Here is a 25,389-nt window from a genome sequence, read left to right on the forward strand (position 1 = left end):
AAATTATCTTTTAATTTCTAGAAATTTCTAGTTAGGGAAGAAATTGCCCCTAAGTTTCATGGACTCAGGCTCTTTCTAGTATTATTTTCTTTCCTTTTCTTTTCTCCTTAGCTCCCTCTCCCTGCTCTTTCCTATCACACTTCAACTGTCCTGCTTTTCAAGGGAGGCATTAACAGGAATGAAGTCTACTCAGAATTAATATACAGAACCTCTGGGTATGTAGGTTTACAGATGTGGTAATCACATGAAAGATAATCAGTGACTCTTGGCATTGGATGGATCCTTGAGTTTGAAGCATCACTACGAACAAAGCTAACCATAGATGTGATGGAATTCCAGTTGAGCTGTTTCAAATCCTAAAAGATGATGCTGTGAAAGTGCTGCACCCAATATACCAGCAAATTTGGAAAACTCAGCAGTGGCCACAGGAATGGAAAAGGTCAGTTTTCATTCCAGTCCCAAAGAAAGGCAATGCCAAAGAATGTTCAAACTACTGCACAGTTGCACTCATCTCACACGCTACCAAAGTAATGCTCAAAATTCTCCAAGTCAGGCTTCAACAGTACATGAACCGTGAACTTCCAGATATTCAAGCTGGATTTAGAAAAGGCAGAGGAACCAGAGATCAAATTGCTAACATCCATTGGATCATAGAAAAAGGAAACAAATTCCAGAAAAATTTCTACTTCTGCTTTATTGATTATGCCAAAGCCTTTGACTATGTGGATCACAACAAACTGTGGAAAATTCTTCAAGAGATGGGAATATCAGACCACCTGACCTGTCTCTTGAGAAACCTATATGCAGGTGAAGAAACAACAATTAGAACTGGACATGGAACAAGAGACTGGTTCCAAATCGGGAAAGGAGTATGTCAAGGCTGTATATTGTCACCCTGCTTATTTAACTTCTATGCAGAGGACATCATGAGAAACGCTGGGTTGAATGAAGCAGAAGCTGGAATCAAGATTGCTGGGAGAAATACCATTAACCTCAGATATGCAGATGATACCACCCTTATGGCAGAGAGCAAAGAAGAACTAAAGAGCCTCTTGATGAAAGTGAAAGAGGAGAGTGAAAAAGTTGGCTTAAAGCTCAACATTCAGAAAGCTAAGATCATGGCATCTGGTCCCATCACTTCATGACAAATAGATGGGAAAACAGTGGAAACAGTGACAAACTTTATATTTTGGGGGCTCCAAAATCACTGCAGGTGGTGACTGCAGCCATGAAATTAAAAGACGCTTGCTCCCTGGAAGAAAAGCTATGACCAACCTAGACAGCATATTAAAAAGCAGAGACATTACTTTGCCAACAAAGGTCCATCTAGTCAAAGCTATGGCTTTTCCAATAATAATGTATGGATGTGAGAGCTGGACTATACAGAAAGTTGAGCACTGAAGAGTTGATGCTTTTGAATTGTGGTGTTGGAGAAGACTCTTGAGAGTCCCTTGGACTGCAAGGAGATCCAACCAGTCTATCCTAAGGGAAATCAGTCCTGAATATTCATTGGAAGGACTGGTACTGAAGCTGAAACTCCAGTACTCTGGCCACCTGATGTGAATAACTGACTCATTGGAAAAGATCCTGATTCTGGGAAAGGTTGAAGGCAGGAGGAGAAGGGGATGAAGAGAATGAGATGGTTGGATGGCATCACCGACTTGATGGACATTAGTTTGAGCAAGCTCCAGAGTTGGTGATGGACAGGGAAGCCTGGTGTGCTGCAGTCCATGGGGTTGCAAAGAGGCAGACACGACTGAGCAATGGAACTGAACTGAGCTTCTTTTATCCAGGTTTCTCTGCAGTCACCCCAAGAAGTGATTTTCAAACTTGTCTTGTTGGGGACTGTTCTGAGCCCAGTTCTGCACAGCTCTGCATATCACAAAATTCATCCATGTCTGGAACTGAAAGCTGCTTTCTATCTGTTACCCATTGTTCAAAATTCTACCCTTTCTGGTTGTGTCTGGCAAACTGCTTATTTCTTTAAGGACAACCCTGAGTGTTTGAAGGCATTTATTAGGTAACACAGTCTCTGAATCTGTTATTATTTGAGGCACTGTCCCTTTGGAGTGAGACATGGATTTAAAATCTAGAAAAATGGTATAGATGAACCTTTTTACAGGAAGAAATAGAGACGCAGATGTAGTGAACAAACGTTTGGACACTAAGGGGGGAAGGGAGTGGGGTGAATTGGAAGATTGGGATTGACATATATACACTACTAGGTGTGAAATAAATAACTAATGAGAACCTGCTGTATAGCACAGGAAACTCTACCAAATGCTCTGTGGTGACCTAAATGGGAAGGAAATCCAAAAAAGAGGGAATATGTGTGCATATATAGCTGATTCACTTACTGTACAGCAGAAACGAACACAACATGGTAAAGTACTATACCCTAATTTGATCCCTGAGTTGGGAAGGTCCCCTGGAAAAGGAAATGGCAAAGCACTCCAGTATTCTTGCCTAGGATATCTCATGGACAGAGGAGCCTGGCAGCCTATAGTCCATGGGGTTGCAAAAATCAGAAATAGCGACTAAACAACAACAGCAGCTCTGGTTTATAGTCATTGTATTTCTTTAGGCAACTGACTTTGTCTTTTTGACTCTAATAGTTCATATGAGAAATAGGACCAATCTTGCAGAGTTAAATGAGAGGATACATTTGTTACTCAGTCGCTCAGTCATGTCTGACTATTTGTGACCCCATGGACTGCAGCATGCCAGGCTGCCCTGTCCTTTACCATCTCCCGGGGTTTGCTCAAACTCATGTCCATTGAGAGGATACATAGGGAGGGCCTAACATAGTGCCTGCCGTGTAGATTGAACACTGTTTCAATAAGTGACCATCAATCCTTGCCTTTGTGCTGTAGCAGATACCTCATCCTTGAGTGATTAATATAATGCATCCTTTCAAAATAATTTTTTTGATCTCTATGCCTGGAAGTGATATTAGTACCAATTAAGATCCATTCACCTAAGCTTTCGGTCCTCTGGGCTTTGAAGGTACAAGTAACCCTTGGCAGCAAATATGCTTTCTTCACTTACAAAGACTTAACACAAAGGAAAAAATATTTAATGTACTGCTTTTCTGACTCTCTGGCAGGGTGAGGTAGTCAGATATGTTTTAATTTTATATTGCTTGAATTCGCCCAGGCAGACTCCATAGAAGAATAAGGGTGGCAAATGATAAAGCAAAACACCCTTCAGTTCAGTTCAGTCGCTCAGTCGTGTCTGACTCTTTGCAACCCCATGAACCACAGCATGCCAGGCCTCCCTGTCCATCACCAACTTCTGGAGTCTACCCAAACCCATGTCCATTGAGTCGGTGATGCCATCCAACCATCTCATCCTCTGTCATCCCCTTCTCCTCCTGCCCTCAATCTTTCCCAGCATCAGGGTCTTTTCCAATGAGTCAGCTCTTTGCATCAGGTGGCCAGAGTATTGGAGTTCAGCTTCAACATCAGTCCTTCCAATGAACACCCAGGACTGATCTCCTTTAAGATGGACTGGTTGCATCTCCTTGCAGTCCAAGGGACTCTCAAGAGTCTTCTCCAACACCACAGTTCAAAAGCATCAATTCTTCGGCACTCAACTTTCTTTATATTCCAACTCTCACATCCGTACATGACCACTGGAAAAACCATAGCCTTGACTAGACAGACCTTTGTTGACAAAGTAATGTGTCTGCTTTTTAATATGCTCTCTAGGTTGGTCATAACTTTCCTTCCAAGGAGTAAGCATCTTTTAATTTCATTAGTTTACTTGACTGAATCAGCATGAAATTGATTGGAAAAGTAATTTGATAAAAATGTTCTGGTGGCAAAGGAAGCAAATATTAGACATTGTATCATTTACATTATGGAGCCATAGAGTCAAATCAGGCTATTCTATAAGAGCAGTCTTATTTTTCTTTTGTTGCTGTCAAAGTGTTGTTTGTTAAGTAATTTTAAAAGGAAGCAAACTCGTTCTATTACCTTTTTGTTTTCAGAGCCCAGAGACTTACTTATGAATAGTGACAGCAATCAGTATGTAATTGGGCTAAGTGCCTCTCACAATCTAAATTGAGTCTTTTAAATATAAACCAAGTCTTCATGCAAATGATTTGAAATTCATTTTATCTTCTTCCACGCTTGAAGATTTTTCTGTTCCTCCCTCTTTACTGTATTTTTGGGGTTGGCAAACTTTTTTTTTTTTTTTTTTTTACAAAATGTGAATTTAAGCAAAGCTTAAGTCTCAATAAGTAGTTGATTTAAATTTGTGGGTTCCAGATAATCGTGTTTCATTATAATGTGTTGAAAAGTATATAGGGGATTAACTTTGATATAGGTATGGTTGGAAGTAGCATGGTTCATCTGACCTGAGTGTCTTGTGTTTTCTTTACAGGTAATGTTGAAATCAGGCACAAACATACTGTACTGGAGAACTACAGGCATCCTTATGGGTTCCAAGGCAGTCAAGCCAGTGTTGGTAAAAAATATCACGATTGAAGGTATTTCACATCTGTCTCTTTTAGTAGTCACCTATCCCATTTTAAAATATCGACTACATTGTTGGTTTCATTGGTTCAAGGAGATATGGGACAAAAATTAGCAGGTTAGGCATCATATTGGCCTAGAGACTCTGGTTTTATTTCTGGCAAGTTGGCTGTTTGTTTTTCCTATCTCTAAACTGAATTATTTAATCTGTGTGAGAAAGTAAAAAATAATGACAATTGTAGGTGTCTTGAAATAAAAGAAAACAATCTTTATTAATAGCTTACTCTTCATTCAAGACTTCATTGTGCTGGCATAGTACTTATACAAGTCACGATTGTATCCATAAAAATAACAGTGAAATAAATATCTTGGCCTGTCTCCTACACCTTTTGCCTCTCTTAACCAACTGCATTTTCTGACTCCTGAGAGTGGACAGTATGCTCTGGCATGGTTCATTATCAGAGCTACTTTTACTTAAAGCAGTGATTCTCTTTTATTTAACTTTGATTTACATTTTACTATGGTATAATTGTGCTTCTTCCTTCACTTTTCACTTTCATGCATTGAAGAGGGAAATGGCAACCCACTCCAGTATTCTTGCCTGGAGAATCCCAGGGATGGGGGAGCCTGGTGGGCTGCTGTCTATGGGATCGCACAGAGTCGGACACGACTGAAGCGACTTAGCAGCAGCAGCAGCAGCTGTGAAGCTAACTCATTAGTTATAGGGACATCTGCTGGTGATACCTGGACTTACAAACCTGAAGAAAAGTCAGCTTTTCCCTGGGTCTGTGGGTCTTGTCTGTATGTAACTAGTGAGCATTGGAGAAAAAGGGAACTGGTAGACACAGCGAGAAGAGAATGATACAGAATTGGAAGGAATCATAATTTACTCCATTTCTGATTAATGAAGTTGTTTTGATAGCTGAGCTTATACCCTGATTCAGTTCAGTTCAGTCACTCAGTTGTGTCGGACTCCTTGCGACGCCATGGAATGCAGCACGCCAGGCTACCATGTCCATACCAACTTGGACCTTACTCAACTTCACGTCCATTGTGTTGGTGATGACATGCAACAGTCTCATCCTCTGTCAACCCCTTCTCCTCCTGCCTTCAATCTTTCTCAGCATCAGGGTCTTTTCCAGTGAGTCAGTTCATCCATCAGGTGGCCAAAGGACTGGCGCTTCAGCTTCAGCATCAGTCCTTCCAATGAATATTCAGGACTGATATACTTGAGGATTGACTGCTTTGATCTCCTTGCAGTCCAAGGGACTCTCAAGAGTCTTCTCCAACACCACAGTTCAAAAGCATCAATTCTTCAGTGCTCAGCAGTCTTTATAGTCCAACTCTCACATCCATACATGATTATTGGAAAAAACATAGCATTGACTAGATGGACCTTTGTTGGCAAAGTAATGTCTCTGCATTTTAATATGCCGTCTAGGTTGGTCAGAACTTTTCTTCCAAGGAGCAAGTGTCTTTTAATTTCATGGCTGCAGTCACTAACAGAGTGATTTTGGTGCCGAAGAAAGTAAAATCTGTCACTGTTTCCATCATTTCCCCATTTCTTTGCCACAAAGTAATGGGACCGATGCCATGATCTTCGTTTTCTGAATCTGAATTTTAAGCCCACTTTTTCACTCTCCTGTTTCATCAAGAGGCTCTTTAGTTCTTCTTCACTTTCTGCCATAAGGGTGGTATCATCTGCATATCTAAAGTTACTGATATTTCTCCCAGCAATCTTGATTCTAGCTTGTGCTTCTTCCAACCCAGCGTTTCTCATGATGTACTCTGCATATAAGTTAAATGAGCAGGGTGGCAATATACAGCCTTGACATACTCCTTTTCCTATTTGGACCAGTCTGTTGCTCCATGTTCGGTTCTATTGTTTCTTGACCTGCATACAAATTTCTCAGGAGGCAGATCAGGTAGTCTGGTATTCCCATCTCTTGAAGAATTTTCCACAGTTTGTTTTGATCCACATAGTCAAAGGCTTTGGTGTAGTCAATAAAGCAGAAATAGATGTTTTTCTGGAACTCTCTTGCTTTTTCTATGATCCAGCGGATGTTGACAATTTGATCTCTGGTTCCTCTGCCTTTTCTAAAACCAGCTTGAACATCTGGAAATTCATGGTTCACGTACTGTTGAGGCCTGGCATGGAGGATTTAGAGCATTACTTTGCTCGTGTGTGAGTGCAATTGTGTGGTAGTTTGAGTATTCTTTGGCATTGCCTTTCTTTGGGATTGGAATGAAAACTGACCTTTTCCATTCCTGTGGCCACTGCTGAGTTTTCCAAATTTGCTGGCATATTGGGTGCAGCACTTTCACAGCATCATCTTTTAGGATTTGAAATAGATCAACTGGAATTCCATCACCTCCACAGCCAGCCTTCTTGATAGTGATGCTTCCTAAGGCCCATTTGACTTCGCATTTCAGGATGTCTGGCCCTAGGTGAGTGATCACACTGTCATGACTATCTGGATCATAAAGATCTTTTTTGTATAGTTCTTCTGTGTATTCTTGCCACCTCTTCTTAATATCTTCTGCTTCTGTTAGGTCTGTACCATTTGTCCTTTATTGTGCCCGTCTTTGAATGAAATGTTCCCGTAGTGTCTCTAATTTTCTTGAAGAGTTCTCTAGTCTTTTCTGTTCTTGTTTTCGTCTATTTCTTTGCATTGATCACTGAGGAAGGCTTTCTTATCTCTCTTTGCTATTCTTTGGAACTCTGCATTCAAATGGATATACCTTTCCTTTTCTCCTTTGCCTTTTGGTTCTCTTCTTTTTTCAGCTATTTGTGAGGCCTCCTCAGACAACCATTTTGGCTTTTTGCTTTTCTTTTTCTTGGGGATGATCTTGATCACTGCCTCCTAAACAATGTCACGAACCTCTGCCCATAGTTCTTTTGGCATTCTATCAGGTCTAATCCATTGATCTCTTTGTCACTTCCACTGTATAATCATAAGGGATTTGATTTAGGTCATACCAGAATGGTCTGGTGGCTTTCCCTACTTTCTTCAATTTAAGTCTGAATTTGGCAATAAGGAGTTCATGATCTAAGCCATAGTCAGCTCCTGGTCTTTTTTTTTTACTGACTGTATAGAGCTACTCCTACAAGACTTTCTAGAACTAACACCCCAAAGAGATGTTTTTGTTATAGGGGACTGAAATGCAGAAGTAGGAAGTCAAGAAATCTTGGAGTATCTGGCAAATTTGGCCTTGGAGTACAGAATAAAGAAGGGCAAAGGCTAGTAGAGTTTGCCAAGAGAATGCACTGGTCACAGCAAACACCCTCTTCAAATAACACAAGAGAAGACTCTACACATGGATAGCACCAGATGGCCAACACCGAAATCAGATTGATTATATTCTTTGCAGCCAAAGATGGAGAAGTTTATACAGTCAGCAAAGAAAAGACTGGGAGCTGATTGTGGCTCAGATCATGGACTCCTTATTGCCAAATTCAGACTTCAGTTCAGTTTAGTTCAGTCGCTCAGTCATGTCCGACTCTTTGCAACCCTATGAATCGCAGCATGCCAGGCCTCCCTGTCCATCACCAACTCCCGGAGTTCACACAGACTCACGTCCATCGAGTTAGTGATGCCATCCAGCCATCTCATCCTCTGTCATCCCCTTCTCCTCCTGCCCTCAATCCCTCCCAGCATCAGAGTCTTTCCCAATGAGTCAACTCTTCACATGAGGTGGCCAAAGTACTGGAGTTTCAGCTTTAGCATCATTCCTTCCAAAGGACACCCAGGGCTGATCTCCTTTAGAATGGACTGGTTGGGTCTCCTTGCAGTCCAAGGGACTCTCAGGAGTCTTCTCCAACACCACAGTTCAAAAGCATCAATTCTTTGACTTTTAGCCTTCTTCACAGTCCAACTCTCACATCCATACATGACCACTGGAAAAACCATAGGCTTGACTAGACGGACCTTTATTGGCAAAGTAATGTCTCTGCTTTGCAATATGCAATCTAGATGGAGAACAGAATGGCAAACCACTTCAGTATTCTTGCCTTGAGAACCCCATGAACAGTATGAAAAGGCAAATTCAGACTTAAATTGAAGAAAGTAGGGAAAACCACTAGACCATTTAGAATGACCTAAATCAAATCCCTTATGAGAAGTGAGAAATGGATTCAAGGGATTAGATTTGATAGAGTGCCTGAAGAACTATGGACAGAGGTTTCTGACATTGTATAGGAGGCAGTGTTCAAGACCATCCCCAAGAAAAAGGAGTGCAAAAAAGCAAAGTGGTTGTCTGATGAGGCCTTACAAATATCTGTGTAAGAAGAGAAGTGAAAGGCAAAGAAGAAAAGGAAAGATATACCCATTTGAATGCAGAGTTCCAAAGAATAGCAAAGAGAGATAAGAAAACCTTCCTCAGCAATCAATGCAAAGAAATAAAGAAAAACAATAGAATGGGAAAGACTAGAGAACTCTTCAAGAAAATTAGAGATACCAAGGGAACATTTCATGCAAAGATGGGCACAATAAAAGACAGAAATGGTATGGACCTAACAGAAGCAGAAGATACTAAGAAGAGGTGGCAAGAATACACAGAAGAACTATACAAGAAAGATCTTCATAACCCAGATAACCACAATGGTGTGATCACTCACCTAGAGCCAGACATCCCGAAATGCAAAGTCAAATGGGCCTTAGGAAGCATGACTACAAACAAAACTAGTGGAGGTGATGGAACTCCAGTTGATCTATTTCAAATTCTAAAAGATGATGCTGTAAAAGTGCTGCACTCAATATGCCAGCAAATTTGGAGAACTCAGCAGTACCACAGGACTAGAAAAGGTCAGTTTTCATTCCAATCCTAGAGAAAGGCAATGCCAAAGAATGCTCAAACCAGCTCACAGTTGCACTCATCTCATATGCTAGTAAAGTATTGCTCAAAATCCTCCAAGCCAGGCTTCCATAGTACGTAAACTATGAATCTCCAGATGTTCAAGCTGGATTTAGAAAAGGCAGAAGAACCAGAGATTAAATTGCCAACCTTTGTTGGATCATTGAAAAAGTTAGCGAATTCCAGAAAATCATCTACTTCTGCTTTCTTGACTACACCAAAGCCTTTGACTATGTAGATCACAGCAAACTGGAAAATTCTGAAAGAGATGGGAATACCAGACCACCTGACCTGCCTCGTGAGAAATCTGTATGCAGGTCAAGAAGCTCCAGTTAGAACTGTACATGGAACAACAGACTGTATCCAAATCTGGAAAGGAGTACGTCAAGGCTGTATATTGTCATCCTGCTTATTTAACTTATATGCAGAGTACATCATGAGAAATGCTGTACTGAATGAAGCACAAGCTGGAATCAAGATTGCTGGGAGAAATATCAATCAGCTCAGATATGCAGATGACACCACCCTTATGGCAGAAAGTGCAGAAGAACTAAAAGCCTCTTGATTAAAATGAAAGAGGAGAGTGAAAAAATGGGCTTAAAACTCAACATTCAAGACACAAAGATCATGGCATCTGGTCCCATTACTTTGTGGCAAACAGATGGGGAAACAATGGAAAAAGTGACAGACTTTATTTTCTTGGCTCCAAATTCACTGCAGCCATGAAACTAAAAGACACTTGCTCCTTGGAAGAAAAGTTATATCCAATGTAGACATCATATTAAAAAGCAGCGACATTACTTTGCCAACAAAGGTCCATCTAGTCAAAGCTATGGTTTTTCCAGTAATCATGTATGGATATAAGAGTTGGACTATAAAGTCAGCTGAGTGCCGAAGAATTGATGCTTTTGAACTGTGGTGTTGGAGAAGACTCTTGAGAGTCCTTTGGACTGCAAGGAGATCAAAGCAGTCAATCCTCAAGCCTATCAGTCCTGAATATTCATTTGAAGGACTGATGCTGAAGCTGAAGCTTCAGTACTTTGGCCACCTGATGTGAAGAACTGACTCATTGGAAAAGACCCTGATGCTGAGAATGATTGAAGGTGTTAGGAGAACAGTTGACAGAGGATGAGATGGTTGAATGGCATCACTGACTCTGTGGACATGAATTTGAGTAAACTCCGAGTTGTTGATGGGCAGGGAAGCCTGGCGTGCTGCAGTCCATGGGGTCACAAAGTGTAAACACTCAACTCAGTGACTGAACTGAACTGAAGTAACAGAGCTTCTCCATCTTTGAATGCAAAGAATATAGTCAGTCTTATTTCGCTATTGACCATCTGGTGATGTCCATGTGTAGAGTCTTTTCTTGTATTATTAAAATAGGATCTTTCTATGCCAGGGCATTCTCTTGGCAAAACCCTGTTAGCCTTTGCTCTGTTTCATTCTATTCTCCAAGGCTATATTTGCCTGTTACTCCAGGTATCTCTTTAATTCCTAGTTTTGCATTCCAGTCCCCTAAAATGAAAAAAATACATCTTTTTTGGGTGTTCTAGAAGGTCTTGTAGTTCTTCATAGAACTGTCCAACTTCAGCTTCTTCAGCATTAGTGGTTGGGACATAGACTTGGATTTTTGTGATACTGAATGGTTTGCCTTGGAAACGAACAGAGATCATTCTGTCATTTTTGAGATTGCACCCAAGTACTGTATTTCACACTCTTTTGTTGACTATGAGGGCTACTCCATTTCTTCTAGGTGATTCTTGCCCTCAGTAGTAGATATAATGGTCATCTGGGTTAAATTCACCCATTCCAGTCCCTTTTAGTTCACTGATTCCTAGAATGTCGACATTCACTCTTACCATCTCCTGTTTGACCACTTCCAATTTGCCTTGATTCATGGACCTAACATTCCAGGTTCCTATGCAATATTGTTCTTTATAGCATCGGACTTCCATCACCAGTCACATCCACAGTTGGGTTTTATTTTTGCTTTGACTCCATCTCTTCATTCTTTCTGGAGCTATTTCTCCACTGTTCTCCAGTAGCATATTGGGCACCTACTGATCTGGGGAATTCATCTTTCAGTGGCCTATCTTTTTGTCTTTTCATACTGTTCATGGGGCTCTCAAGGGAAGAATACTGAAGTTGTTTGCCATTCCCTTCTCCAGTGGACCACATTTTGTTAGTACTCTCCACCATGACCCATGTGTCTTGGGTGGCCCTACATGGCGTGTCTCATGGTTTCATTGAATTAGACAAGGCTGTGGTCCATGTGATCAGTTTGATCAGTTTTTTGTGGTTGTGTTTTTCATTCTGTGTACCCTCTGAAGGATAAGGATAAAGGGCTTATGGCAGCTTACTGATGGGGGAGACTGACTGAGGGGAAACTGGGTCTTGTTCTGATGGGTGGCGCCGTGCTCAGTAAATCTTTAATCCAATTTCCTATTGTTGGATGGGTCTGTGTTCCCTCCCTGTTGTTTGACCTGAGGCCAAACTATGGTGGAGGTAATGAAGATAATGGTGGCCTCCTTCAAAATGTCCCATGCATGTGCTGCCAGTGCCCCCAACCCTGCACCAGGCCATCACTGACCCATGCCTCTGCTGAAGACTCCTGGACACTCACAGGCAAGTCTGGGTCAGTCTCTTGTGGGGTCACAGCTCCTTTGTCCTGGGTCCTAGTGTGCAAAAGGTTTTGTTTGTTCCCTCCAGGGTCTCTTTTTGCAGACCTGTGTAAGCTCTGGTACTTCTATGGTGGTGTTAATGGTGACCTTCTTCAAGAGGGCTTATGCCCTTTCCAGGTCTGCTGCACCCAGAACCCCTGCCCCTGAAGCAGGTCACTGCTGACCCATACCACCCATACCTCTGCAGGAGACACACAAACACAGTCCTGGCTCAGTCTCTGTGGAGTCTCTGGGTCCTGGTGCACACACGGTTTTGTTTGTGCCCTCCAAGAGTCTGTTTCCCTAGTCCTGTGTAAGTTCTTGTGGCTCTATGATGGGGTTAATGGCGACCTCCTCCAAGAAGGCTTATGCCATACCCAGGTCTGCTGCACCCAGAGCCTCTGCCTCTGTGGCAGGCCACTGCTGACTCGTACCTCCACAGGAGACACTCAAACACTCAAAGGCAGATCTCAAAGGCAGGTCTGGCTCAGTCTCTTAGGAGTCTTCTGGTGGACACAAGGTTTTGTTTGAGCCCTCTGAGCATCTCTGGTGGGTATGGGGTTTGGTTCTAAATGTGATTTCATTTGTCCTGCTGTCTGGCTGGGGCTTCTCCTTTGCCCTTGGATGTGGGGTATATTTTTTTGGTGGGATCCAGCATTCTCCTGTCGACAGTTGCTCAGCAGTGAATTGCAATTTTGGAGTTCTTGCAGGAGAAGAAGAGTGTGTGTTCTTCTACTCCGCCGTCTTGCTGTGGAATCTCACACTGATTATATACCTCTATCAAATCTGAATCTCTTAACTGTTCACTATACTTCATTGTTCAATTCAGTATGCATCCCAGCTCTCTGCAACCAGTAAATACATTTGTGATGTTGAATTAATGGTATATAAAAGACCTGGGTTGAGCTTACTATTAATATTTCTCTTTCACTTCTGGTAGCAGAAGCAAGGACACACTGATTTGTTGCTGTTGGGCCCTTCCCCTATATTCTGTCTCCCTTTACCACACAGGGTGACACAGGCCCTCCCTCCATGCTCTGTCTCCCGTTACCACACAGGGTGACACAGGGCCCTCCCTCCATGCTCTGTCTCCCGTTACCACACAGGGTGACACAGGCCCTCCCTCCATGCTCTGTCTCCCGTTACCACACAGGGTGACACAGGCCCTCCCTCCATGCTCTGTCTCCCGTTACCACACAGGGTGACACAGGGCCCTCCCTCCATGCTCTGTCTCCCGTTACCACACAGGGTGACACAGGCCCTCCCTCCATGCTCTGTCTCCCGTTACCACACAGGGTGACACAGGGCCCTCCCTCCATGCTCTGTCTCCCGTTACCACACAGGGTGACACAGGGCCTCCCTCCATGCTCTTTCTTCCACTACCACACAGGGTGACACAGGCCCTCCCTGCATGCTCTGTCTCCCGTTACCACACAGGGTGACACAGGCCCTCCCTCCATGCTCTGTCTCCCGTTACCACTTAGGGGTGATACAATGTCCTGCCTTAATGCTCTTTCTTACATTACCACACAGGGGTGGTACAGGGCCCTCTCTCCATGCTCTGTTTCCCATTACCACACAGGGGTGGCCTACACATCAGAATGCTTTCCTTGCAAGCCCGGCACCTTTAGCAACAAACCAGGTTCGTTCATCTGCCAAGTGTGTCCCAGAAACACCTATTCTGAGAAGGGAGCCAAAGAATGCATCAGGTGTGATGAGGACTCCCAATTTTCAGGTAAGATGAGTCTCCAGTGTATACTCTTTGATCTTTTCTGCTAAAGTTATGTTTGTGGACAGTGTATTGGTTGTAAGCCAGAAATCACACACAATGTGATGAAAACGGTGGGCCAGAAACCAAAGTCCTGAAATGAATTCATACTTAGTGGATAAAATAGGACTTCTAATTACTTCTTACTGCAGAAGTTTTCTTTTTGTCTGTAATGTTTTCTGTTCCACAACCCCCAGGTAGCTGTTTTGGATATGTTTATACTTGCCTAAAAAAAATTCATATTGTACTTTTAGATGATTCGTTGGCATGGAGATGTACTTAGAAACTTAATTTGTTCCAGATTTACAACATGCAGTGATAATGGAGGAAATCTAATGTTTTCTTAGAAAGCTATGATATGCTTCTTATGTACCTTGGAAACATTTTATTGCTCTAGGAAAAATAAAAATCCAGGCCTTCATTTGCTCTAGGCCTAACTAGTTCTACGTAAATTCTTCTTGCAAGATTATTTTTACTTTTCACTTGTCTGCTTTTTGTTTGTTTGCTTGTTCATATTTGCCTTTTTTGTAGAGTCACAACATAAATGACTCATTTCTGAAATGCATTCTTGTGTTGCAGAAGAAGGATCCAGCGAGTGTATGGAACGCCCTCCGTGTACCTCAAAAGACTATTTCCAGATCCACACTCCATGTGATGAGGAAGGAAAGGTACAGGCTATGTTCAGTCATCTACATCCCTCATTTATCCACCTCTTTTCCTATTTTGAACAGACTACAGGTTGTTCCTTAGTTAAATGAGCAGATATATAGCACGTGTGTTTAAGTAGCACAGAGGAAATTTAAAAATTTAGACTCCTAAGTCCACCTTTCTGGCTTTGATTTTCATTTCTGCTGCTTATTAGGTCGTCCCTGTAGGTAGCTCAACCAATAAAGAATCTGCATGTGATGCAGGAGACCAGGGTTTGATCCCTGGGCTGAGAAGTTCCTTTAGAGAAGCAATCCACTCCCAGTATTCTTGCCTGGGAGAGAATTCCATGGACAGAGAAGCCTAGCAGGGTCACATGGGGATCCATGGGATTGCAAAGAGTCAGACACGACGGCGACTAACACTGCTTATAGTGCTATGTTGTGTGCTCTGAGTCTCAGATTTTTTCACCTGTACAATGGGAGTAATATCAGTACTTACTTCATAGAGCTGCCATGAAAATACATGAGATACTCAATTTAAGGTTCCCTAACACAGTGTCTGGTGCGTAGTGAGTGCTCAGTCAGTTACTGCTATTGTAAACAGTTAAGTTTTTTCAGGAATATTAGTATCAGGAGAGCACAGCCTTAAAATGTGTTCTGTGACCCACAGAATGAAGATAATGTTTAACTTCTCTTTAATTATTTGGTTACTCAGTAGGTTCAGTCAATAAAAACCATGCAGCCATAGGTTGGTGCAGTTATGGCAGATTGCTATGTAATTGCATTTAGAAAATGCAAATTAATTACCATATAAATGGCACTTAGCCAGAGGAAGGATACAAACTCAAACTCTGCAGTTGACCTGCCATTGTCTTAATTAAAAAGTTAGCCTTACCAGTCTATGTTAGTAGGAGAAACTGAGATTAAGGTGGCTGTGATGCAACATTCTTTGTGTATGTGTGCATCTTTGAAATAATGACATTGATTTTTGTCCTTAGGTTCTAATCTGTAATTTTTATATTTATATAATTGTTTATCTTACCCTTAGTCCTTAAGCTTTTTAAATTTACTTTCCAATACTTAAGACAAAGTATATTCTTATATTAACAGTATAGCAAGTACTTAGAATAGGTCAAAGGAAGGACAGTTTAAATTATGGACATTTTCATTTAGAAGTGCATCTATTAATTTCAGTCAGAAGAGTAATGTTAACCAGCTTTTAAAGAGCAAGGATTTATGAAGTATGGACTATGATGTTGAATGTCGTTAATGGCCAAGTAAGAGCTATTTCTATTTAGAAAATATATGCAGAAAGCCATTGCATGCTAAGTCACTTCAGTTGTGTCTGAGTCTTTGTGGCCCTATGGACTGTAGCCCGCCAGGCTTCTCTGTCTATGGGGGTTCTCCAAGCAAGAATACTGGAGTGGGTTTCTGTGCCTTCCTCCATTAAGGTGAGTTGAAAGTAATTTGGAATAATGTTTCTTTAGTTAAACTTTTGTTGGCTAAACTTTCTTTTGTGATGAGTAAGGCAAATTAAATTTATTTTATGTTCAGTTCAATTCAGTCACTCAGTCGTGTCCGACTCCTTGCTACCCCATCAACTGCAGCAGGCCAGGTTTTCCTATCACCAACTCCCAGAGCTTACTCAGACTCATGTCCACTGAGTCAGTGATGCCATCCAACCATCTCATCCTCTGTAGTCCTCTTCTCCTTCTGCCTTCAATCTTTCCCAGCAACAGGGTCTTTTCCAGTGAGTCAGTTTTTTGCATCAGTTGGCCAAAGTATTGGAGTTTCAGCTTCAGCATCTTTCCAATGAATATTCAGGCCTGATTTCCTTTAGGATTGACTGTTTTGATCACCTTGTTGTCCAAGGGACTCTCAAGAGTCTTCTTTAACACCACAGTTCAAAAGCATCAATTCTTCAGCACTCAGCTTTCTTTATAGTCCATGTCTCACATCCATACATTACTGGAAAAGCCATAGCTTTGACTAGATGGACCTTTGTCGGCAAAGTAATGTGTCTGCTTTTTAATATGCTGTCTAGGTTGGTCATAGCTTTTCTTCCAAGGTGCGAGCATCTTTTAATTTCATGGCTGCAATCACCATCTGCAGTGATATTGGAGCCCAAGAAAATAAAGTCTGTCACTGTTTCCATCGTTTCCCCATCTATTTGCCATGAAGTGATGGGACCAGATGCCATGATCTTAGCTTCCTGAATGTTGAGTTTTAAGCCAACTTTTTCACTCTCCTCTTTCACTTTCATCAAGAGGCTCTTTAGTTCTTCTTCACTTTCTGCCCATAAGGGTGGTGTCATCTGCATATCTGAGGTTATTGATATTTCTCCCAGCAATCTTGATTCCAGCTTGTGCTTTATTCAGCCTGGCATTTGGCATGATGTACTCTGCATGGCTGAGTGGCTCAGAGGTTAAAGTGTCTGCCTGGAATGCGGGAGACCCAGGTTCGATACCTGGGTTGGGAAGATCCCCTGGAGAAGGAAATGGCAACCCACTCCAGTACTCTTGCCTGGAGAATCCCATCGAGGGAGGAGCCTGGTAGGCTACAGTCGATGGGGTCACAAAAAGTCGGACACGACTGAGTGACTTTACTTACTTACTTTGCATATAAGTTAAATGAGCAGGGTGATAATATACTGCCTTGACATATTCCTTTCCTGATTTGGAACCAGTCTGTTGTTCCATGTCCAGTTCCAGCTGTTGCTTCTTGACCTGCATACAGATTTCTCAGGAGGCAGGTCAGGTGGTCTGGTGTTCCCATCTCTTGAAGAATTTTCCATAGTTTTTTGTGATCCACACAGTGAAAGGCTTTGGTGTAATCGATAAAGCAGAAGTAGATGTTTTTCTGGAAGTCTCTTGCTCTTTTGATGATTCAACAGTTGTCGGCAATTTGGTCTCTGGTTCCTCTGCCTTTTCTGAATCCAGCTTGGACATCTGGAAGTTCCTGGTTCATGTACGGTTGAAGCCTGGCTTAGAGAATTTTGAGAATTACTTTGCTCGTGTGTGAGATGAGTGCAATTGTGCAGTGGTTTGAACATTCTTTGGCTTTTGAATGGAAACTGATCTTTTCCAGTCCTGTGGCCACTGTTGAATTTTCCAAATTTGCTGGCATATTGAGTGCAGCACTTTCACAGCATCATCTTTTTGGATTTCAAATAGCTCAGCTGGAATTCCATCATTTCCACTAGCTTTGTTTGTAGTGATGCTTCCTAAGGCCCACTTGACTTCACATTCCGGGATGTCTGGCTCTAGGTAAGTGATCACACATTCGTGTGATCACGTCATTTGACTTCACTTCACATCACATCACATCACACCACATCACATCACATCACTTCATTATCTGGGTCACGAAGACCTTTTCTGTATAGTTCTTCTATGTATTCTTGCCACCTCTTCTTAATATCTTCAGCTTCTGTTAGGTCCATGTCCTTTATTGTGCCCATCTTTGCATGAAATTTTCCCTTAGTGTCTCTAATTTTCTTGAAGAGGTCTCTACTCTTTCCCATTTTATTGTTTTCCTCTATTTCTTTAAAATGATCACTGAGGAAGGCTTTCTTATCTCTCCATGCTATTCTTTGGAACACTAGTCTTTAATTAAACTGTAAAGAAGGCTGAGCACTGAAGAATTGATGTTGTTGAACTGTGGTGCTGGAGAAGATCTTGAGAGTCCCCTGAACTGCATGGAGATCAAACCAGTCAGTCCAAAGGAAATTAACCCTGAATATTCATTGGAAGGACTGATGCTGAAGTTGAATCTCCAATATTTTGGCCACCTAATGTGAAGGGCTGACTCATTAGAAAAGACCCTGATGCTGAAGAAGATTGAAGGCAGGATGAGACGGGTATGGCAGATGATGAAATAGTTGGATGTCACCACTGACCCAATGGACATGAATTTGAGCAAGCTCCGGGTAATGGTAAAGGACAGGGAGGCCTCGTGTGCTGCTGTCTGTGCGGTTGCAAAGAGTTGGACATGACTGAGAATTGATGCTTTTGAACTGTGGTGTTGGAGAAGACTCTTGAGAGTCCCTTGGACTGCAAGGAGATCCAACCAGCCCATCCTAAAGGAGATCAGTCCTGGGTGTTCATTGGAAGGACTGATGTTGAAGCTGAAACTCAGTACTTGGCCACCTGATGAGAAGAGCTGACTCATTTGAAAAGACCCTGATGCTGGGAAAGATTGAGGGCAGGAGGAGAAGGGGACAACAGAGGATGAGATGGTTGGATGGCATCATCCACTCAAGAACATGGGTTTGGGTGGATTCCAGGAGATGGTAATGGACAGGGAGGCCTGGTATGCTGTGGTTCATGGGGTCACAAAGAGTTGGACATGACTGAGCGACTGAACTAAGCAGCACTGAACAGCAATAAAAACATTACTGAACCGTGAATGAATAAGATCTAGTATACAAATGGATCTTGTTTTCGCTATAATAAAAATATTCAAAAATCATGTTTTTATTATGTCAGTGAGTAATGATGTCAGTGAATAGAATGATAAAATCTAGTTGGCCTGTGCTTAAAGAAGGTGTGCTGCGATTCATGGGGTCTCAAAGAGTCGGACACAACTGAGCAACTGAACTGAACTAAAGAAGTAGAGTGACATATTAAATATAGAGTGTACTGCGTGCACATACATGCGTACACACACATATGTGGGCACATGTGTACACCCACAGGCATATTGTGTACACAGATACACACAAATTATGGTCTTTTTGTGTTCTTGATAAATAGCAAAACAGTGTACCGGCACTCCATAAATTCAGTGATTCTTTTTAAAAAATTTCAATTGGCATATAGTTGATTTACAATCTTATATTAGTTTCTGCTATATAGTAAAGTGAATCAGTTATACATATACATATATCCACTCTTTATTCTTTTCCTAGATAGGTCATTATGGAGTACTGAGTAGAATTCCCTGTGCCATACTGTGGGTCCTTGTTAACTATCTCTTTTATATCACTGATTCTTTAAAAACTGATTTAAGTCTTACTTTAAGAGAGAGGTTTCTAGCTTTAGAAGTGAACAAAAAGCAGTAGGAACTTAATTAGATAACATGTATAGTGAAGACATGTCTATTATACACATCCATTCGAATATTTTCCAATTTTATTACATTTTCGTTTGTTCTGGTTTCATCTTTTGAAGAGTTATTTATTCTTGCTTTGAGTAGCCTGGCAATTTGCTGGTGGCTTAATGATGTTTCCCAGGGCATTCATCGACTGTCTTTTGACTCTTATTGTCCTGTCATGCTCTTCTGGATCTTATTGTCCCCTTGCTTGGAGAGCATCATCAAGGGAAATGGCTCTTGAGGTATACAGATTTTGAACATTATAATTCATATGACATAGGAATGTTCAAGTTTTTGAAACTTAGTTATTTGCTTGCTTCCTGCCTATCAGTTCAGTTCAGTCGCTTAGTCATGTCCGACTTTGCAACCCCATGAACTGTAGCACGCCAGGCCTCCCTGTCCATCACCAACTCCTGGAGTTTACCCAAACCCATGTCCATTGAGTCAGTGATGCCATCCAACCATCTCATCCTCTGTCATCCCCTTCTCCTCCTGCCCTCAATCTTTCCTAGCATCAGGGTCTTTTCAAATGAGTCAGCCCTTCTCATCAGGTGGCCAAAGTATTGGAGTTTCAGCTCCAACATCAGTCCTTCCAATGAACACCCAGGACTGATCTCCTTCAGGATGGACTGGTTGGATCTCCTTGCAGTCCAAGGGACTCTCAAGAGTCTTCTCCAACACCACAGTTCAAAAACCTCAATTCTTTGGCACTTGGCTTTCTTTATAGTCCAACTCTCACATCCATATATGACTACTGGAAAACCATAGCCTTGACTAGACAGACCTTTGTTGACAAAGTAATGTCTCTGCTTTTTAGTATGCTGCCTGCCTATAGGGTACACTTTTAAGGAAAATTTTAATTGGTAACTGGAACCATTCTAATCCTGATTAATAGACTCTCATTCACATCATGAAAAATGTGGAGTGTCTACTCATTCACTCATTCATTCAGTGAATCTTTACTGAGCACTAGTTATATGCAAAGTGCTGAGTGATGAGGGCAGAGCCAAGTAAGGACAGACAGAAGAAGATACATGTCTCCATAGACTGCAGAGCAGTTGTTGTTCAGCTTTGGTGAACATCAGACTCCCCTGGAGGTTCCTGTCCCAGATTTTCTATTTCAGTAGATCCAGGGCATGGCCTGATAATGTACATTTCTCAGAAGTTCCCAGGTAATTCTGACTCTGCTGGTCCAAGATCTCAGTAATTTAGGAACGTCTGGTCTAGACTTTAGAAAAAGAGTTAATCTGTCATAGAAAATGAGTCATTATTTCTGATCATTATTAGTGCTACAGGAGAGAAGTCTGAGCTTTTGGGTGCTCTGACCAAATCAGGGAAGGCTTCAGAGGTATGTAAAACCTGGGTGAAATGTTTATAAAAAAAATCTATAAAATCAAATGTTTTACATATAGTTCTTAATCTAGCCATAGATCCACTAATCGTATCATTTGGTCCACAGCTCTCTGTCTTATCCACAGGGAGATAATGAGAAGCTCTATCAAAAGTTTTGTTAATATTAAAAGATGCCCTCTCTTGAGGAATACTTGTCTGTTATCCAGTCAACTAGTCAACATTCTTCTGGGCTCAGATCTCAAGCATTGAATCTTTGCATGTGTTTGTATACAGCTATATAGGTATACCTCATGCAACATTTGTAAAATGTGGGTTCTAAACAACCTTTAAAAAACAAAGCACACATGAAAATTTCAAGTTCACTCCCTGCTATGAAAGCATGCCTACTCTAGCACTTGCTTATGTCATGAGTTGTATCCAGTGCAACTCCCTACTCTCACCCCCACATCTGGTCACACTCAGGCTCCATACCATGTCAGTTTGGCTTCTGTAGTTGGAGATAATTATGAAATTAATGTATTGAATTTAAAAAATACTTTTCAGAATTTGAGTGGGAACAGGCAGGGCAGGAGTCCCTTGACTCATGTGACTGGGGAAGTTATCACAGAGCAAACAGTTTTACCAAGCCTTTCTTTTGCTCTTCTCACTGATTTTCTTGGCTCAGTTTGATTTCCTTCTCAGATAGCTTCTTTCTGTGGTGCCAAATATACTCTGATATCTCCATTCCAGCCACTATCATCCTCACAGAATTTGATCAAAGGAAGGCTGAACAAAGTTTCTGAAAATACTGGCCCTGATTGAATCTTGAGCCCATCTCAAAGCAGACATTCTGTCCAGTAGTGTGAGCTACTCTGGTTATACTGCTTAGTTCACTTGCTAATGTCTACGGCTGGGAAGGCTAGACCATGTGGCTCCCAGTTCCTTTCATCACCACACAAGGTAGTTCCAAAAGAGAAAGAGATACTGTCTGTTAGCACAATAAAATGAGAGTGATTCTGCATAGATTCCAGAACACACCACTCTTAAATAATGTAGATCTGGCAAGATTGTCTTGAAATCCTGGGAATTCCCGCAGATTTTGTAGATACCTCTTTTGATACTTATGTGATGATCAACATTTGCAATACTTTGATATGTTTTTCAGTCGCTAAGTCATGTCCAACTCTTTGCAACCCCATGGACTGCAGCACTGCAGGCTTCCCTGTCCTCCACTATCTCTCGGAGTTTGTTCAAGTTAATGTCCATTGAGTTGGTGATGCTATCCAACCATCTCATTCTCTGCCGCCTTCTTCTCCTTTTGCCTTCAGTCTTTCCCAGCATCAGGGTCTTTTCCAGTGAGTCAGCTACTCACATCAGGTGGCCAAAGTATTGGAGTTTCAGTATCAGTCCTTCCGAAATATTCAGAGTTGATTTTCTTTAGGATTGACCAGTGTGATCTCCTTGCAGTCCATGGCACTCTCTAGAGTCTTTCATATGAGATCACTTTATTGCAAATACTTGTAAAGATGACTGTTTCCTTCACCAAACTCTCTGCTTCCCATAGACAGAAATATGTTCTTAATTAATAAAAAATAACAATTTTAGGTGTAGTAGAGTACCCAGATGGAGAAGGCAATGGCACCCCACTCCAGTACTCTTGCCTGGAAAATCCTATGGACGGAGGATCCTGGTGGGCTGCCGTCTATGGGGTCGCACAGAGTTGGACACAACTGAAGCGACTTAGCAGCAGCAGCAGAGTACCCAGAATGCAGAAGGTAGTGAATTATCTTTTGAATGAGTTAATGAATGAGAGAATTAGTAAGTGAATGTGTGATTAACACAGTTAGAGTGTTGTGTTCTGTCCTCTGTAGAGGCTTGAGGAAATTTTGACAAAATGGGAAGACTCCAGAGAAAAGAAGTAGATAAGTACTCATATGAAATATTATTGAAATTACTAGAAATATTTTTTTCAGATTGGAGGAAAGACCCCATTGAATGGTGGACTGGTGATCATCTTTCTGATGTTTCCTACTAGTCCAAAAGAGATTTTATCTCTTTCCTTTGAATAACCATGACATTTCATGTTTCTCTTGGAAATGATGATGATGATAATAGTAATAGTAGTGATAGTGTTAATAGCAGAAGCAGGTGTCATTTACATATTGATCTACATGCTTGCTTTGTGTGTATATTCAAGCATTGCTTCCAGTTATTTTTTCAACAGCTGTGTAACTGGACTTCAGTATACCCGGTTTGAAAATGAGAAAACTGAGGCTTAATGAGATTAAATAATTTTTTTAAGGTCATAGCTATTTGTGGCTATGTCTTAAGACTAGAGTTCTAATCAACTCTGTTGTTTTCCAATCTGATGCTTTTGTATCCTCTTCATATATTTTCTTTTTATATTATAGTAGTTTGTAAATCTTTCTCTTACAAACAGAGGTTTGTAAACCTTTTTCAGAACAGTTTGTCTCACTAATATTTAAATTTCCTACAATGCTTTCTTCTACATGTAGTAGATACTTAGAATTTCCTGAATATTAAATTTAAGCATTTGAAAGAAAGTCTTAGAATAAAAAGCAAGCGAAATGTACTTGGAGCTTTTGTTTCTTAATTAGGATGATGGAAAATTTTTCAGTGACTAGGGATTTCTGAATTTAAAAATTTCACAAGTCGTCTTTAACATCTTTACTGAAAAGAAAGCTTTGCTACTGCTAAGTCACTTCAGTCGTGTCCGACTCTGTGCAACCTCATAGATGTCAGCCCACCAGGCTCCCCCGTCCCTGGGATTCTCCAGGCAAGAACACTGGAGTGGGTTGCATTTCCTTCTCCAATGCATGAAAGTGAAAAGTGAAAGTGAAGTCGCTCAGTCGTGTGTGACTCTTAGTGACCCCATGGACTGCAGCCCACCAGGCTCCTCCGTCCATGGGATTTTCCAGGCGAGAGTACTGGAGTGGGGTGCCATTGCCTTCTCCAAAAGAAAGCTTTACTGAGATGTAATTATCATACCATAAGGTCATCCATGTATAGTGTCGATTCAGTTTATTATTATTATTGTATTTAATTTTAGAACATTTTCTTACCTAAAGCCCCAGCTAGAACCTTCAGGACAATGTTAGATCCCCATGGTGTCTTCCACATAATGGAAGAATAGGACCCAGGCTTTAAAGCATTTAGAGAAGAGACAGGGAGGAAATGACAAGGAAAAACAGCAGCAGAGGCTTCATAAAAAAGGAATCTTAGTGAATGTTGATGCATTGAAGTGTGGGCTGAGGACCAGCCTAGAGCATTTGTGGATGTTGAGCCCGACCTTGAAGGAGGGGTCCTTCACACCTTGGCAGAATGGTGTGGTACTTCTAAGAGAAGTGGTGATAAGTGCCCAGTGGTTTGCAGCTGGAGAGGATCAAGGTTTGGGAGAGGCAGAGAGGTGAGTGATAGACTGTCTGCCTGAAAACTTTCGAGTTAGAACATCATGACGCACACGGCTGTGATGCCGGAGTGGCAATCAGTAAATCCTTTTAAATCACATGTAATTTAGCTTAGATGAGTTGTCAGTCTGCAAAGGGTTTGGTGGGTTTGTGCAGAGACTTCCAAAGGGAGAAACCTGTCAACCGTGAACAAACCCAGTCTCAAATTTGAATGGTATTTTTATGTGAAAACCAGCTTCCAATTGATACCTCCAATGCGTCTCTTTAAAACATGTTTTACTCATGCTTAATATAAGTATACACAGATCTTACAGCTCTTCTGTAGCCTTAATGGCAATCTGCTAAGTTTTGCTCTATTAGGGTTTTAGTTTCATAAAGCATTTCATAATTTTATCTCAACTTGCCAAAGAATGAGTTGATTATTGGTTTTTCACCTGCACTGTCAGCCGTCTGGTACTAAATATCATTAATATTAATCATTATCTTTCCTCAGTCAGCCACACTTGAAAGCATCTGTCCGCATTAGAGAGGCACAGAATCAATCTGCATGTGAAGCAAGAGGCTTTGCAAAGAAAACTTTTACTACAGAGCATTTGCAATTTGACTTCCAAGTGTTTAAAGGTGGTGCACATTTTCTAAATTTTAAACATATACTGTGCTTGGTTTGAAAATCATGTGGTTAAGGCGTTTGTCTAAAATCAATAAAAATTTTTTTTATTATTTTTACCTTCACCAAACCAACTCTCCTTGGCTAGTGCTAGTTTACCATTTACTAGCTGTGTATGACTTTGGGGCTCTTATCTGAAGTTTCCTCATTTACAAGCTTGTGCATAATATAACTGAGCTCCTGAAATGGTGGGGAAGATTGCACAAAGCCTCCAGGATGAGCCTTCAGTGCACAGCCTCAGCACCACACCCACTCGCATATGGGAGCCATCTCTTCCCAATAGCGCAATACCTCACACGTAACTCAGTGCAGTTTTAGTTAATGTCAAAATAAATCAGCAAATTTGTGAATTGATCATCATTAGAGACTTGTTTTCTATACTTATTAAGCCAGACTTTAAAAAAGAGAATCCCCCAAACATAAAGTGTTTATTTGCTTACATTCTCTGAATTTTATATTGT

The 25,389-nt window shown here is 41.4% G+C and overlaps 1 protein-coding gene across 2 annotated transcripts in view; it reads left to right on the plus strand.

Annotated features, from left to right (window-relative positions):
* ELAPOR2 (endosome-lysosome associated apoptosis and autophagy regulator family member 2) overlaps window positions 1–25,389 on the plus strand; it is a 215,435-nt gene that overhangs the window by 138,294 nt on the left and 51,752 nt on the right. For both annotated transcript variants that reach the window (XM_069587760.1, XM_070292381.1), the window contains exons 6-8: window positions 4,387–4,492; window positions 13,575–13,727; window positions 14,340–14,428. In XM_069587760.1, the coding sequence (XP_069443861.1) occupies window positions 4,387–4,492; window positions 13,575–13,727; window positions 14,340–14,428 (348 nt within the window). The remainder of the gene's footprint in view (window positions 1–4,386; window positions 4,493–13,574; window positions 13,728–14,339; window positions 14,429–25,389) is intronic.

This window comes from Ovis canadensis, chromosome 4 (genome assembly GCF_042477335.2).
Source record: "Ovis canadensis isolate MfBH-ARS-UI-01 breed Bighorn chromosome 4, ARS-UI_OviCan_v2, whole genome shotgun sequence".
Classification (NCBI taxonomy): domain Eukaryota; kingdom Metazoa; phylum Chordata; class Mammalia; order Artiodactyla; family Bovidae; genus Ovis; species Ovis canadensis.